The 12129-nt window shown below is 44.4% G+C and overlaps 1 protein-coding gene across 10 annotated transcripts in view; it reads left to right on the forward strand.

The window, feature by feature from the left end:
• The window catches only part of CEP170B (centrosomal protein 170B), a 58057-nt gene that overhangs the window by 22928 nt on the left and 23000 nt on the right, over nucleotides 1–12129 (forward strand). For 5 of the 10 annotated variants that reach the window (XM_072930478.1, XM_072930481.1, XM_072930482.1 and 2 more), the window contains exons 7-10: nucleotides 5838–5939; nucleotides 6500–6976; nucleotides 9169–9273; nucleotides 10160–10908. In XM_072930478.1, coding sequence (XP_072786579.1) covers nucleotides 5838–5939; nucleotides 6500–6976; nucleotides 9169–9273; nucleotides 10160–10908 — 1433 coding nt within the window. The remainder of the gene's footprint in view (nucleotides 1–5837; nucleotides 5940–6499; nucleotides 6977–9168; nucleotides 9274–10159; nucleotides 10909–12129) is intronic. The other 5 variants (XM_030275106.4, XM_030275105.4, XM_072930484.1 and 2 more) reach the window with 2 other exon arrangements.

Here is a 12129-nt window from a genome sequence, read left to right on the forward strand (position 1 = left end):
TTGAACTGAGTAGATTTCAAGACAGTCACAATCCCTCTTCCCATCTGTTGGTACCTGAGTTGAGGTACTTGATGAGATAAGCTGCTTTGTGGTCTTCTGTTCTCAGCACATAGTTAAATCCTCAGGCTGATCTTAATTTTTTGTTTTTTTCAAAGCTGCCACAGCCTGATGGGACTGGGTAATCCTGAATCTGATGACTAACCTCTGAATAACTGCTGCAGGCCTGAGTTTCCAGGGGTGGAGGCTGCTTGCAGGGAAATGGGCATCATCACTTGCAGGAGCAGGACCAATTGCAGGAGCTTCTCCTGCAATCTGTGAAATAGGTTTGCTCACCAGGTCAGCGTCCATGTCATTAGTTAAGCCCTCTCAGCAGAGTGGACAGCTTGAAAGTCTTGCTGATGTCCAGGGCTGAGGTCAGCAGGCAGCATGGATGGAGGCAGTGGGAGCTGTGCCCAGTTGTGAAGTGGTTTCCATGGTCTTTGGCTGCTTTCCCCATGAGATCATGGCAGTAGCTATTTAGACACACAGCACTGCCCTAGCCTTTAATTTAAGGGAGTGGTGTTGTATCTGCTTTTTTGCCTGAACTAGAGTGGTGGTAACTACAGCATGTTTAAGGTTTGACCATGTAATTGATACATTTGTGATCATCAGCCTGATTTGAAAGTCCCTGGGATCCGTGTGTGTTCACAGCAGGTACAAAAGACCAGGGCCTAGATTAACCAAGCACATAGGAAATAAAATGTGTGGCAAAGAGTCAGAGAACTGCTTTATGATTATTCCTACTAGATCTGAATTCCCTATTTTGGAGAGGAGTTAAAAAGCAGAGATGTAAGGAATTAATTTTAAAATATTGTAGCTAGATACCGTTTTTTTTTTTTTCCCAAGGCCTCTGCTGTAAGAAACCTACTCTGCATCTTCTGGAGATGGACATTATTGTTATTAATAATGAATCAGAAACAGTTTGACTTAAAGTAAGCTGGATTTCTCATGCTTTTGTTATGACTTACAGTAGCAAGCTTCAAAGCTGTGTGTGCTTCTGTGAGCAAAGAAATTTGCTGTTGCTGACTGTCTCTCTCTCATGATTGTGTGAAGCTTTGTGAAGATTCGAGCAAAGCACAGTGCTCAGTCCTGTCCTGACCACAGGGGACACCTTCAAGGGAAATCAGGCCCCTCTGTTTAGTGGGAACTGTGTGCTTGTCTTGAAAGCTCTCCTTCCTGCTTGATGATGGAAAGCAGCTTTAACACAGTCTTTCTCCTTTGCCTTTCATCACCAGGAGTGTATTTCTGGTTGTGGCCTTGTGTTCTGTGTGATTCACTTGGCCACAAATACACCCTTTGTATTGACATGTCTCTTTCTCTCTTTTGGTGCCTCTCCTTCAGATGATCAATAGTTCTATATTAATTTAACAGGCCACATTTTTGTCAGACTATTAAGCAAATGGACTTCCCTTGTTCTGTGCTAAAACAGCCTTCATTTTTCCTTTTGAGTGACTGCCCCAAAGACTGGAATGCAGGAGCAGAACACGTGTATGTCAGTGGTCTTCCCTGTGTTACACCATCACTGGTAGCTCAGTATTTATCTGGCTGAATGCTTGTGCTGACCTCAATTCAGTTATCTAAAAGGATGGTTTTCGGGCTGCCTGCCTGAATTGATGAGCCAAGAAATATGTCTAAATGAATTGGCACCATCTGGGCAGCCTGGCACGGAGTGGAGAGAGGTGGTAACGAGCTGCCATCAATTGGAGGAAGTCTCATGTCATTAAAATGACTGAGCAGTTCATTTTCATTGGTGTTCCTCCCTTCACTGCTGACTTGAACAAGCCCCAAGTTTCTCTGCTCTTGCAAGAGCATCCATCTTGCACTAAAATAGAACAGACAGGAGGTGGCTTCAGGGTGCTTTGCATGTCTCAGGACACAGGCAGACATGCTGCTCTGGATGTTGCAGGTCCATGTTGAGGTTGCTACCCAAAATGGATCCCAGCTGGTGAAGAGCAAAGCCCGCTGGCACAACTGCATGTGTAGCTGCTCCCTGGCCCACTTCTGTCACAGCCATCTGTTTTAGCTGCCTTCCCATCGTGCTTCCCCCCTTCCCCTCCCCTTTTCCTACAATATTGCTGTGTTAGAGCTGGAGCTGGGAGAGGTGTCAGTTGTGCTGGCAAATTAGAAGGGACAGAAGCTCCTGACTGAGCAGGGCAGCAAATCATGTAGCTCTTTGTCCTGGTTTTGGCTGGGGTAGAGTTAATTTTCTTCCCAGTGGCCAGTGTGGAGCTGTGTTTTGGATTTTTGAGGAACACGGAGTTGTTAATACAGAGATGTTTTTGTTATTGCTGAGCAGGGCTTACACAGAGCCAAGGCCTTTCCATACTGCCACGCTGGAGAGGGGATTGGGGCTGCCTGGGAGGCTGGGAGGAGATACAGCCAGGACAGGTGACCCAAAGGGACCAAAGGAATATTCCAGACCCTATCACGTGCTCAGTATATAATACAGGGGGAAGGAGGAAGTGGGAGGGGATGTTTGGAGTGATGGCGTTTGTCTTCCCAAGTCACTGTTATGTGTAATGGAGTCCTGATTTCCTGGAGATGGCTGAACACCTGCCTGCCCTTGGGAAGTGGTGAATGAATTCCTTGTTTGGCTTTGCTTCTGTGCACGGCTTTTGCTTTCCTTACTAAACACTCTATTTCTCAACCTATGACTATTCTACCTTTTACCCTTCTGATTCTTTCCCTTATCCCACTGGTGGGAGAGCAAGTGAGTGGCTGTGTGGGGTTTGGCTGGGGTTAAACCACAACAGTTTTTTGAAATCAGAGAAATTTTACTGTGTTTCAGGATCTGTCTGCTTTCAGCAACAGCCAGGAGTGATGGTGACTGTCATGTGACTGTTATCACTTGATAATGTTACTCAAAATGCAAATCAATATGAATGCTCCGTGGAAACCTTAATTGCTCTTAAAATATTGAAGCTGTCCCCAGATAGCAAGATACTGACTCCTCAGCTTTCCACCTGTGCTTTTTGCACTTTAAAAATGAAGTTCCTGTTCTTTGTGGAGGTTGGGAGAGGAAAGGAATGAAACACCACACACACAAATGTGCAGCTTTGTCACAGATGCTGTAACAGGCATTGCAGGTGGGGCCATGTGAGCTCTGTGTCATGGGGCATGAGGAACCCTCTGCTGCTGTGCAGTGAGTGCAATGCAGTGTCTTCCACCTGATGGCCCCAGATCTGTGCACTCTGGTCAACCTCAACCTGGTGCACTCCTTTTAGGTGTTCCTAGGCCTGCCCTGGGGTTTTGACTTTGTGCTAGCTTTTGTCAGAGGGGCAGTTAGGGTAATTTAAAAGTACCTATTAGTGCCCAGGGAAATCTGAAACCACAGAGGAGCTGGATCATTATTCTTTGTAAATCCTGTCTTTTCCTCCTTCAGCTTCAGTTGTAAAGTTCCTCATCAACAGAAGAAGTCTGACCAAAAGTCTGATTTACTCAGCCATGGTTGCCTTTTCCCTGTAGTAGAAAAGCTCCTGGCCAACAAAGGCAGAAGCTCCTGTATTTGTACTCAGATAGGACACAGATCTTTGAGCAATTTCTGGGAAGACTTCTGTCCTGCGGGATGGGTGTGAGCTCTCTTCTGCCCCTCTGGACACTGAATTATCTTGGAATAGATCACTGGCATCTTCTAGACTAGGGGGCCTTTGGCATCCCTTTGGGGCTGAGCTGTGCTGGAGAGACGAGCTGTTAGTGAGCTGCAACTCCTTGTGAGATGCAAGCAGTAACAGCGCCCATCCTTGGGAAAGGTGCTGCTTGTGCAACAGTGGTGTGCAGGTGGTCTTTGCATTTCATCTATAAGGGTAGTTGATCCCTTCAGGCACAAATTACCTCTGACATCACTAGCTCTTGCTAATGGATTTGTGTTCAAGTGTTGATGTCCTTCCCCTGACTTCCCCCAGATAGCTGCCTCTTGGCCATCAACCCTAAGATGTGTACTGCAAGCCAGAGGGTAATAATGCATGGTGTGCCCAAAGTGCCTGGAGCAGGTCCTTCATGCGTGGGGTGGGGTCTAGTGGACAAGTTATAGCATGAAAAGAGTATGGGAGGTTTCTGCTAGGCTGTGTGACAGAAGTTCTCAGCCTAGGAAAAACCAAGCCCTGCACTGGAGTAGGGTTCACTGACAACCTTGTGAAAAGGTTTTTAAATTATTTTTTTCCCCTCTCTCCCATGAGTGGTTTACCCATCAGTTATGAAACGTATTGCTTGGCAATTCCAATTTATCATGGTGAGAAATGCTTCCTCCTTTGAACTTTCAAAGGCCGCCCACATAATAGGAACATGGTTTATCTTCCATGCACTCTAGGCAGGGAGGAGAGTAATACTTTCAGCCTCTTTTGATCCTCAGTGAGAAGTGAGGCTGCGTGGTTAATTTTGAAACATGAACAAGATCTCTAGAAAAGGGCCTGTGGGCTGCATCTGTAAAGCAAAATTTTTTCTTGTGGACTGTCAGTGTATGAGCTTGTATATCTGGAATGATCCTAGAACAAAAATACCCGAAGCAGTGGCCGCTGGGTCGGTGTAGCTTTAGAAACAACAGGATAAAATCAGGCTGCTTTTTAAATTTGAGTTATTTAATTCCCCTGACTTCCCTTATGCTGACAACTGCTTTCTGTTGTGTCCCTACTAAAGCAGGGAATGCAAAATTGCAGGGCTGTTTGAGAGCTGCTTTGCACAGGGCAGTGTGTGGCTTGAAAACCACAAGCTGAGCAGCAGCTGGCAGTAGAATCCCAGCTATGGCTCTGGAGCTGGAGCCAGGGTTTCAAGACATGACCAGCTACAGCTGCTATGAGCAGAGGCAGAAGCAGCCTAAAAAAGCTGAATCTTAACCTCAGCCCCTGACCTATCCTGGCATTTCTATCGCCTCGAGATGAAACAATAAAAGCTATTTTATTTGCTTCTCTTGAACTGTGAAAAAACTGTAGTATTGACTGCTCCACAGGCAAATTGGGTGTATTCTTTTTGTTTGTTGCATAAACAACATCAGCCCTAGGCACTGCCAAAACACAACCTTGTTTTGTGGGGTACAAAACAAGGAGCAGTGGATCAGCTCCACTGAGTGGGTGCAGTGAAGCCCTGATCTTTTAGTCAGTGCTCACTGAATAGAGAAATAATGTAAGCCTGGCTCTTCTAGAGGAAATTCTCCATGAGAAAAACCTCTGTCCTACAATGACTATGCAACTCATTTGGTTTACTGTAAATAAGCTTTAGAGAGTGAGAGTTTACTGCTTCTTTATGAAAGTGTGAGGAGATGGTTTTACTATTTTTCCTAAGTTTGTAATGCTTTGAGAATTTCCTGTTGTGGAATGTGTGTCACTTACAGTGGGAGTGGTAAACAGTGTGAAAAATCTCTAGCCTGGACATATCCAAGCACATGGTGGGACAAAAAGGGTAGAGTTAAATTCTTCCCAGTTAAGGTGAGGAAAAAGATTTTCACCCAAATTGCAGATGAGTTGAAGACAGTTTTGTAGGTAGTGTTTTGTAGTCTGTCCTGCCAAAAATCTTCTACTTTGTGTGTATAGTAAGGCAAGAAAGGGACAAAAGCCAGTATCTGGGAAACACATGAAAGACAATGAAAGGAGGTGGATTTAGTATCTTGAAATAGAACGTAAAAAGGAAAAAAAGGCAAAACAAAGAAAAGCCTGAACATATTATTATATATAATTTGCTGTTGTTATAACTGTGATGTAACAGGTTCATGGTCTCATCTGGCCTTGCTGTTTTCCCCTTTTGCTGTGCAGTTGAACCTGGTAAATTAATATTTTTTGTGTTAAAGTATTTGCTTATCCTCTTCCTAGAAACGAATACTTACCGCACCCCTCTCTATGGGCAGCCCTCCTGGTGGGGGGAAGATGATGCAAATAACAAGGAAGAGAGAAGGCAAGAGGAACATTACTCAGGTAATGGAGGTGAGGTGGGGTGGGGGCAGATAGGGGACACAAAATTTTGGCACACTTTTGATATTTACTGCTTGAAGCTGTCCTGTTTCAAGACTTCTAATTACTACTTGTTTTTGTGCTTGTATTTGCACATTCCTGTGTGTAGGTTGCTGCTGCTGAAACTGGCATAAGGGGGAATTAAAATGTTTTCCCTAAAATATTTGACCACTAGAAACAGCAGCTGTGGAGTAAATCACTAAGTTTATTTTAGAGTTAGTTGTGTAGCCGTATCTGTTTCTCACCTCATCATCCTTGGGAGCCATTTGGCCTTAGCACTCCAGTTGTTTTCAGTCTGTGTGTATGGAAGAGGCATGTAGTTTTCACTTGTGCAGTAAACCTGATGTTTGCATCATCATATGCTCTACTGCACAATGAGTGTTTTATTTCCATGCACACACAGTGTATCTGTTCTCTAGCAGAGAGGGGTTGTCATTAGTAGCCCTTCCAAGAAGTTGAAACAAGTGAATTAAGTAGTACTGAAAAAATGTTATTTTATCCTTTTTTTTTTCCCACTTTTGTAGAGAGATCAAAAGAGATAACCCAACATGAAGAGGAACTGAATGGGAATATTTCTACTTATAGGGATGCCCAAGAACAATCTGTGTTTGCCTTCCGGAGAGAGCCAAGTTATTTTGAGATTCCAACTAAAGAATTTCAGCAGCCATCAAAGTCTACAGAAACACAGGTCCATGAGATCCCAACAAAAGATGTTGATGCTGTGGTAGCCCCTGTGGTACAGAGTCATGCCTCTTTCACCATTGAATTTGATGATGGTACCCCTGGTAAAATAAAGATAAAAGACCATATAACTAAATTTTCACTCAGACAGAGAAGACCCTACTGTAAGGAACCAGCTCATACAGAAGTGATGTCAGCTGAGAGCAAAGTGGCTGACTGGCTTGTCCAGAATGACCCAAGCCTGATGAGAAGGCAGTCTGCAGGAGATGATGTTTACAGTACCAAGAGTGACCTGCCAGTTCATGTGAGGACTCTTAAAGGTGAGTGAATGTCTTGTCATGTGGGCAGAGCTCTCTGTTGGCCGTGCAAAATCCAGCCTTTCATAATAAAATATGAAAACCCTTCTCCCATCAAGGAGAACTGGACTTAATTATCTCTGCTCCAAATTTGCAACATGAAGAGTATTACTGTAATGACTGTTGGTATTTTGAATGCAGCTAGCATGCTCTTCACCTGGCCCTGAAGTCCTGTGTGATGTTGGCTTGGGGACACTATTGTGACTCCTCTGCATCTGTAATGCCAGCTCAAGAGTAATTGGTTGAAAAAAAGATTTTGGTTTTTAAATGTCTAAAATAATTTCCATATGGTCAGGCAGGCTGATAAATACAGATATTTCAGTGAATTTGGTTCTCTTGGCTTCCCCTACCTGATGGAATGGCTTTTCTTTTTAACATTAGTCCAGAGGAGTCTAAGCATGATCATCCTGCTGCCTTAAGTCTAAGTGTGATCATCTGGTAATGACCAGACTCAGTTGATTGGATGATCCAAAGTTGTTACAGAGACAATACTGGTAGAGTTGAGATACACATGATCCCTCGTAGAGGAAATTGTTGTGCTTGTAGGAAAAGGTTTCTTCTCCTAACCCAAAGCTTTCCTAAAATCCTGCTCTGTTCAAAAACACCAGATTTAGTGGACCTGTGTCTTGTTAAGTGTGTTACTGTGAGGAATTCTTTTGGGATTTTCAAAGGTCTGAAGTTAAGTTTGGAGCCCAGTTCTTAGGTGATGGGACTTACATGATTCTGATGCAACTTGGAATACATTCTGCAAGATTTATGATTGCTTGGGTGTCTCTTCTTGGGCCATCCACTGAACAGCTTGGAGGAGACCAGTGATTCCTGCATTCTCACTGCCTTGCCTTTGGAAAAGCTATTGTTTTGAACTGAAGCTTGAGCTGATTCTGTGGAATTGAGGGTTACCAGACCTACTTGTGCTTGAGGTCCTACTTAAATAAGTAGGACCTTCTTTTCTCTTAAAGGAATATTTGCTTTGACCTTCTTGAAAAAAAAACCCCAAAATTTGTTATAATATGAAGAGTTTTATGTATTACACCTCCAAATTGCTGGTTTGGTTACATATTTGTGGGAACCTTGTACCTGTAAAAGTCTCATATTCAGCCATATGGTTTGGCATGGCATGGAAATTGAACTATTTTTTTGGCCATTGCTTGGTTCTAGTCCTTCCCAATAAGGGACAGTGTTGAGGTGCCCTGTTTCATTATTTGGGGTCTTATTTTCAGCATAATGTGACTATGTGATGGAAGGGTTTGTGCTGCGATTCTTTATTTTATTGTCATACTGGATTTTGTTGACTTACTGGAGAACATCGTCAGGGATAGAAATGTGTTTCAGTGGTTTTGTACTTTCCTCTTGGAGAAAACTAGAGAGTTGGGCAGGTGTTGCTGTTGTGATGCACAGGAATGCTGACTGCATTTGCCTCTCTGCAGTCCATAAGGCATGGAAAGAAGCTGAGGTAATTCAGGGCGTAATTTGCATATCAAGAAATCAACGCTGGACATTTGATTAAAACATACAGTGTTGATGGCCTGAGGAGCTGATCCGCCTCCGCTTTGGGAGATGTCATTTATCTACGATAGCTGTGCAGCGTGTTCTTCTGGCAGGGCTAATGTTGAAGATGAGCTGGAGGCTGCTGCTGGCTGCCTACCAAGTCTGGGTCTCCAGGATCAGAAATGCACTCCACTGGGGCTATCTAAGTAGCATTTGTTCACTTCCAGCAACACTGTGGTGAATGCAAAGGCTGGTATCAATACTACAGGGTGTTCAGGTCTTAGCAGCTTGAGGGGATGTGCATGATGTTCTGCTGGGTCATCCATGAGCATGGTGCATGTTTTCCTTGTGTCCTCACCGTTTTGCATTCATCAGAGCTCTTCCTCAAGACCTTTAATTTAAGAACTTTCCCTTCCAAGGATGAAGCTTATCAGCCCTCAGGGCACAATGCAAAGTTTGCTGGCTTTCTTCATGAGTGTATTAGCAAACTCTTCATAGAATTGACTCCTGGGTTGAATGGACCTTGCATTAAATTCTAATCTTTCACAGTTAACTTGATGTAATAAATGGTCTTCACCCATGAGTTTGGAGAACTTGCCAAGTTGGTTTGAGTAGTTTTCCCTCAAACACGTGATCTTTTAGCCAGTATATCTTGCTACATATTACAGTCTCGAGCGCAGAGACCTCTTTCCCCGTTCTCCCGATGACAGGTTCCTGGTCGTTGACTGAATCGTGTTGTGTGCCTTCACACCCGTTTCCTTCTCCAAAAAAAGGTTTGTTTTTTGTTTTACTTTTAACTTTTTGTTTTAATTTTGACTTTTTGTTTTACTTCAGCTTATTTTCTGAGAGTCCTGAGCTAAGGTGCTGAGAGGCAGGCAGGCACTGATACATAGAGACAGTTGTAAAGATGGTTGTTGCTAACATAAGTGAAAAGAATTATAAACTTAGTTTAAGCTTAGTGAACTCTTAAGTAATGATTTAACCTTTGCTTGGCTGGTGATAGGATGGTGTAACTCATGGGGTTGTCATGGTGTGATTCTTAAATCTCCAGGAAGAATAAAGAATCCTGCAAATCCACTTTTCTGTTAGCTTCTGGTTTATTTCCCCTTGTAGGGTGCTTGGAGATGCATGTACTTGTAATGCAGTGATCTGATCTTTCATTGTGGGGATTTGGTTTCATGGTATACAGTGTGAGGGTTTTATTTCCTGATCCTGCAGAGATATTTCTGTTCTGTAAAAAAAAAAACCTAGCGAGGTGGTCTTGGACTACAGTAATTGGATAGAATAGCAAAATAATTTCATAATTTTTATTTGAATTGATTAAGTAAAGAAACAAAATATTAGGTATGTAAACCCATCACCCCCAGAATCAGAAAAAAATCAGAAATCCATGAGCTTGAAAGTACTTCTTGAATTCTTCTTAAATAAATAATGAACTTGGTAGCCAACCAGTGGTGAAAAGTGGGGTCAGGAGAGAAAGCTGCTTTCTCTTTATTTCTTCTGATGGGGTGTAATCCCTGTACCACAGAGATGTCTTTGGAGTTTTTTAATCTTACAGAATGCTTTTCTTGTAACTGAAATGATAAATTTCAACTGGGAGGTAATGACAGGCCTACAACAACAGAGTATGAAGGTCAAATCTGCATACCTTGTTTCCAGGCAACAGACACGAGGACGGGACGCAGAGCGACACCGAAGACCCCAAGGCGGAGAAGGAGACGACGACGGGTGGGGAACGCCCGACAGAGCAGACGAGGCTGCAGCGCCAGATGAGGCGTGACCCCCATGAGATGCTGCACAACAAGCAGGCCTTCGTCATCGAGTTCTTCGAGGACACGCCGCGCAAGAAGCGGTCCCAGTCCTTCACGCACAGCGCTCATTCGTCCCAGAGCGACACGGATGCGGGGCTGAAGAACAAGGTTGAAAAGCGCAAGAACGCGTTGCCGGCGGAGAAGCCGGGAAATTCAGTGCCGCCATCCCACCTCACAGCCCAGGCGGGCAAAGCCACCACCAACTCCTGCGGGACCCAAAGAGCGAGCTCCTTCAAGAGGGACAAGACAGAGGATCGGATCAGCTCTTCATCCTCCTCTGCTCCCAGAGCCAAAAGTTACGGGAGCGTTGGGAGGAAGTCGAAAATGGCTCAGGATTTTATGGCTGAGTACTTGCGTGAGACTGCTCAGTCTGGGAAGCCAAACGCTGAGAAACCAGCCCCTGTGCCCATGCCGGTAGCTCCACGCGTGGTTATATCCTCAGAACCAGAGCCTGCCTCTGCTCCACCTCCAGAGGTGAAGTCTGCCCAGGGCAGGAGGAATGATGAGGAGGACAGTGTGAGTGAGACGGGCACGTACACCATTGAGACAGAGTCGCAGGACAAAGAAGTGGAGGAAGCGCGAAAAATGATAGATCAGGTAAATTCTGCTTTTCTGTGCTTGGCCAGTGAGCTGAGGGCTGAAGGCTCGGAGGGCCTAAATGAACTGTTGCCATGAGGGGATGCAATTGGGTGCAGCAGGGCATTATAGTTAAGGGTGGAAAATCATCCTGGGTGACCTGTGCTAAGGATAGGCCCCAACAAACTGTGATGCTTGTCTTTGAAAAATCCCATCAAAACAACAAAATTACAAACAAACAAAACCCCACAGAGTTAAAGAAGGCAAAATATGCCCATGGCAAAGAACTGCTTGCTTAAAAATTAAATTTGGAAACAAGAGGGAAAGAGTGGGTTTGCCATCTGTTTAGAGGAAGGGCAACACCTGAATAAAGATCAGGCTGTTCCTGCTGACAGCTGTGGCTGGGAGCAGCTCTGCTCTCTAGGACTGCTCACAAGCCTCTGCCTTGGCATTGCATCACCTCCTGCCCGCTGTTGTGAAGATGGGAGCTGTGGCCCATCACTGATGCATCATCCCATGGTAGGCCACAGGAAATGCCAAGGGCTGGTGCTTACAAGCCTTAGTGGCAGATGTTTCTCTATTTGGCTATGCCTGATTAGAAAGGCAGTGCTTGCAGTCAGAGCAAGTGGCAGCTGGCTGAGATAGCAAAGGGTGTGATCTAGGGCAGAGGCAATCCCAGATGGATCTGTACTTGTTTGGATTTTGCAGAGTGAGTGATTGCCTAAAAGCTAAACAACAGAGGTGAGGGAGGCTTAAGAAGAATCCACCCAACTAACCAACCGCAGGGCAAACGAAAGTTTGGCTGATTTTCAGGTTTAACTCTCATCTGCGGTCTATTATGAAAACAAAACTGGCAAGTTGTTATGAAGATTTAGTGAAATGTAGTCAGGAGGATGGCAAGGTTTAAAGGAAGCCTTAATTGAACCTGGCTTTAAAGCTTTGTATACAGTGTTTATGAGCCTGGATTTAGCTTCCCTCTTTTGTTTTTGATTACATTTGTTCCTTACATCTTGTTTGAAATGTGATCGGAAGCTTTCAGGGCATGGCATTTAGGTCACAGCAAGGTCCTAGTCCTGACAATAGATGACTAATTGTTCTGATGGAGAAATATGGAGGAAAATGCCACAAAAATACAAATATTTCTGGGGAGTAGTCTTGGCAGCCATGTGACTCTGGCAGACAAACTGGCCAGCTTCTGTCCCGACTGTGCCATAGGCTTGGTGCAGTGTGGACCTGACACTT

The sequence above is a fragment of the Taeniopygia guttata genome, chromosome 5 (genome assembly GCF_048771995.1).
Source record: "Taeniopygia guttata chromosome 5, bTaeGut7.mat, whole genome shotgun sequence".
Taxonomy (NCBI): Eukaryota; Metazoa; Chordata; class Aves; order Passeriformes; family Estrildidae; genus Taeniopygia; species Taeniopygia guttata.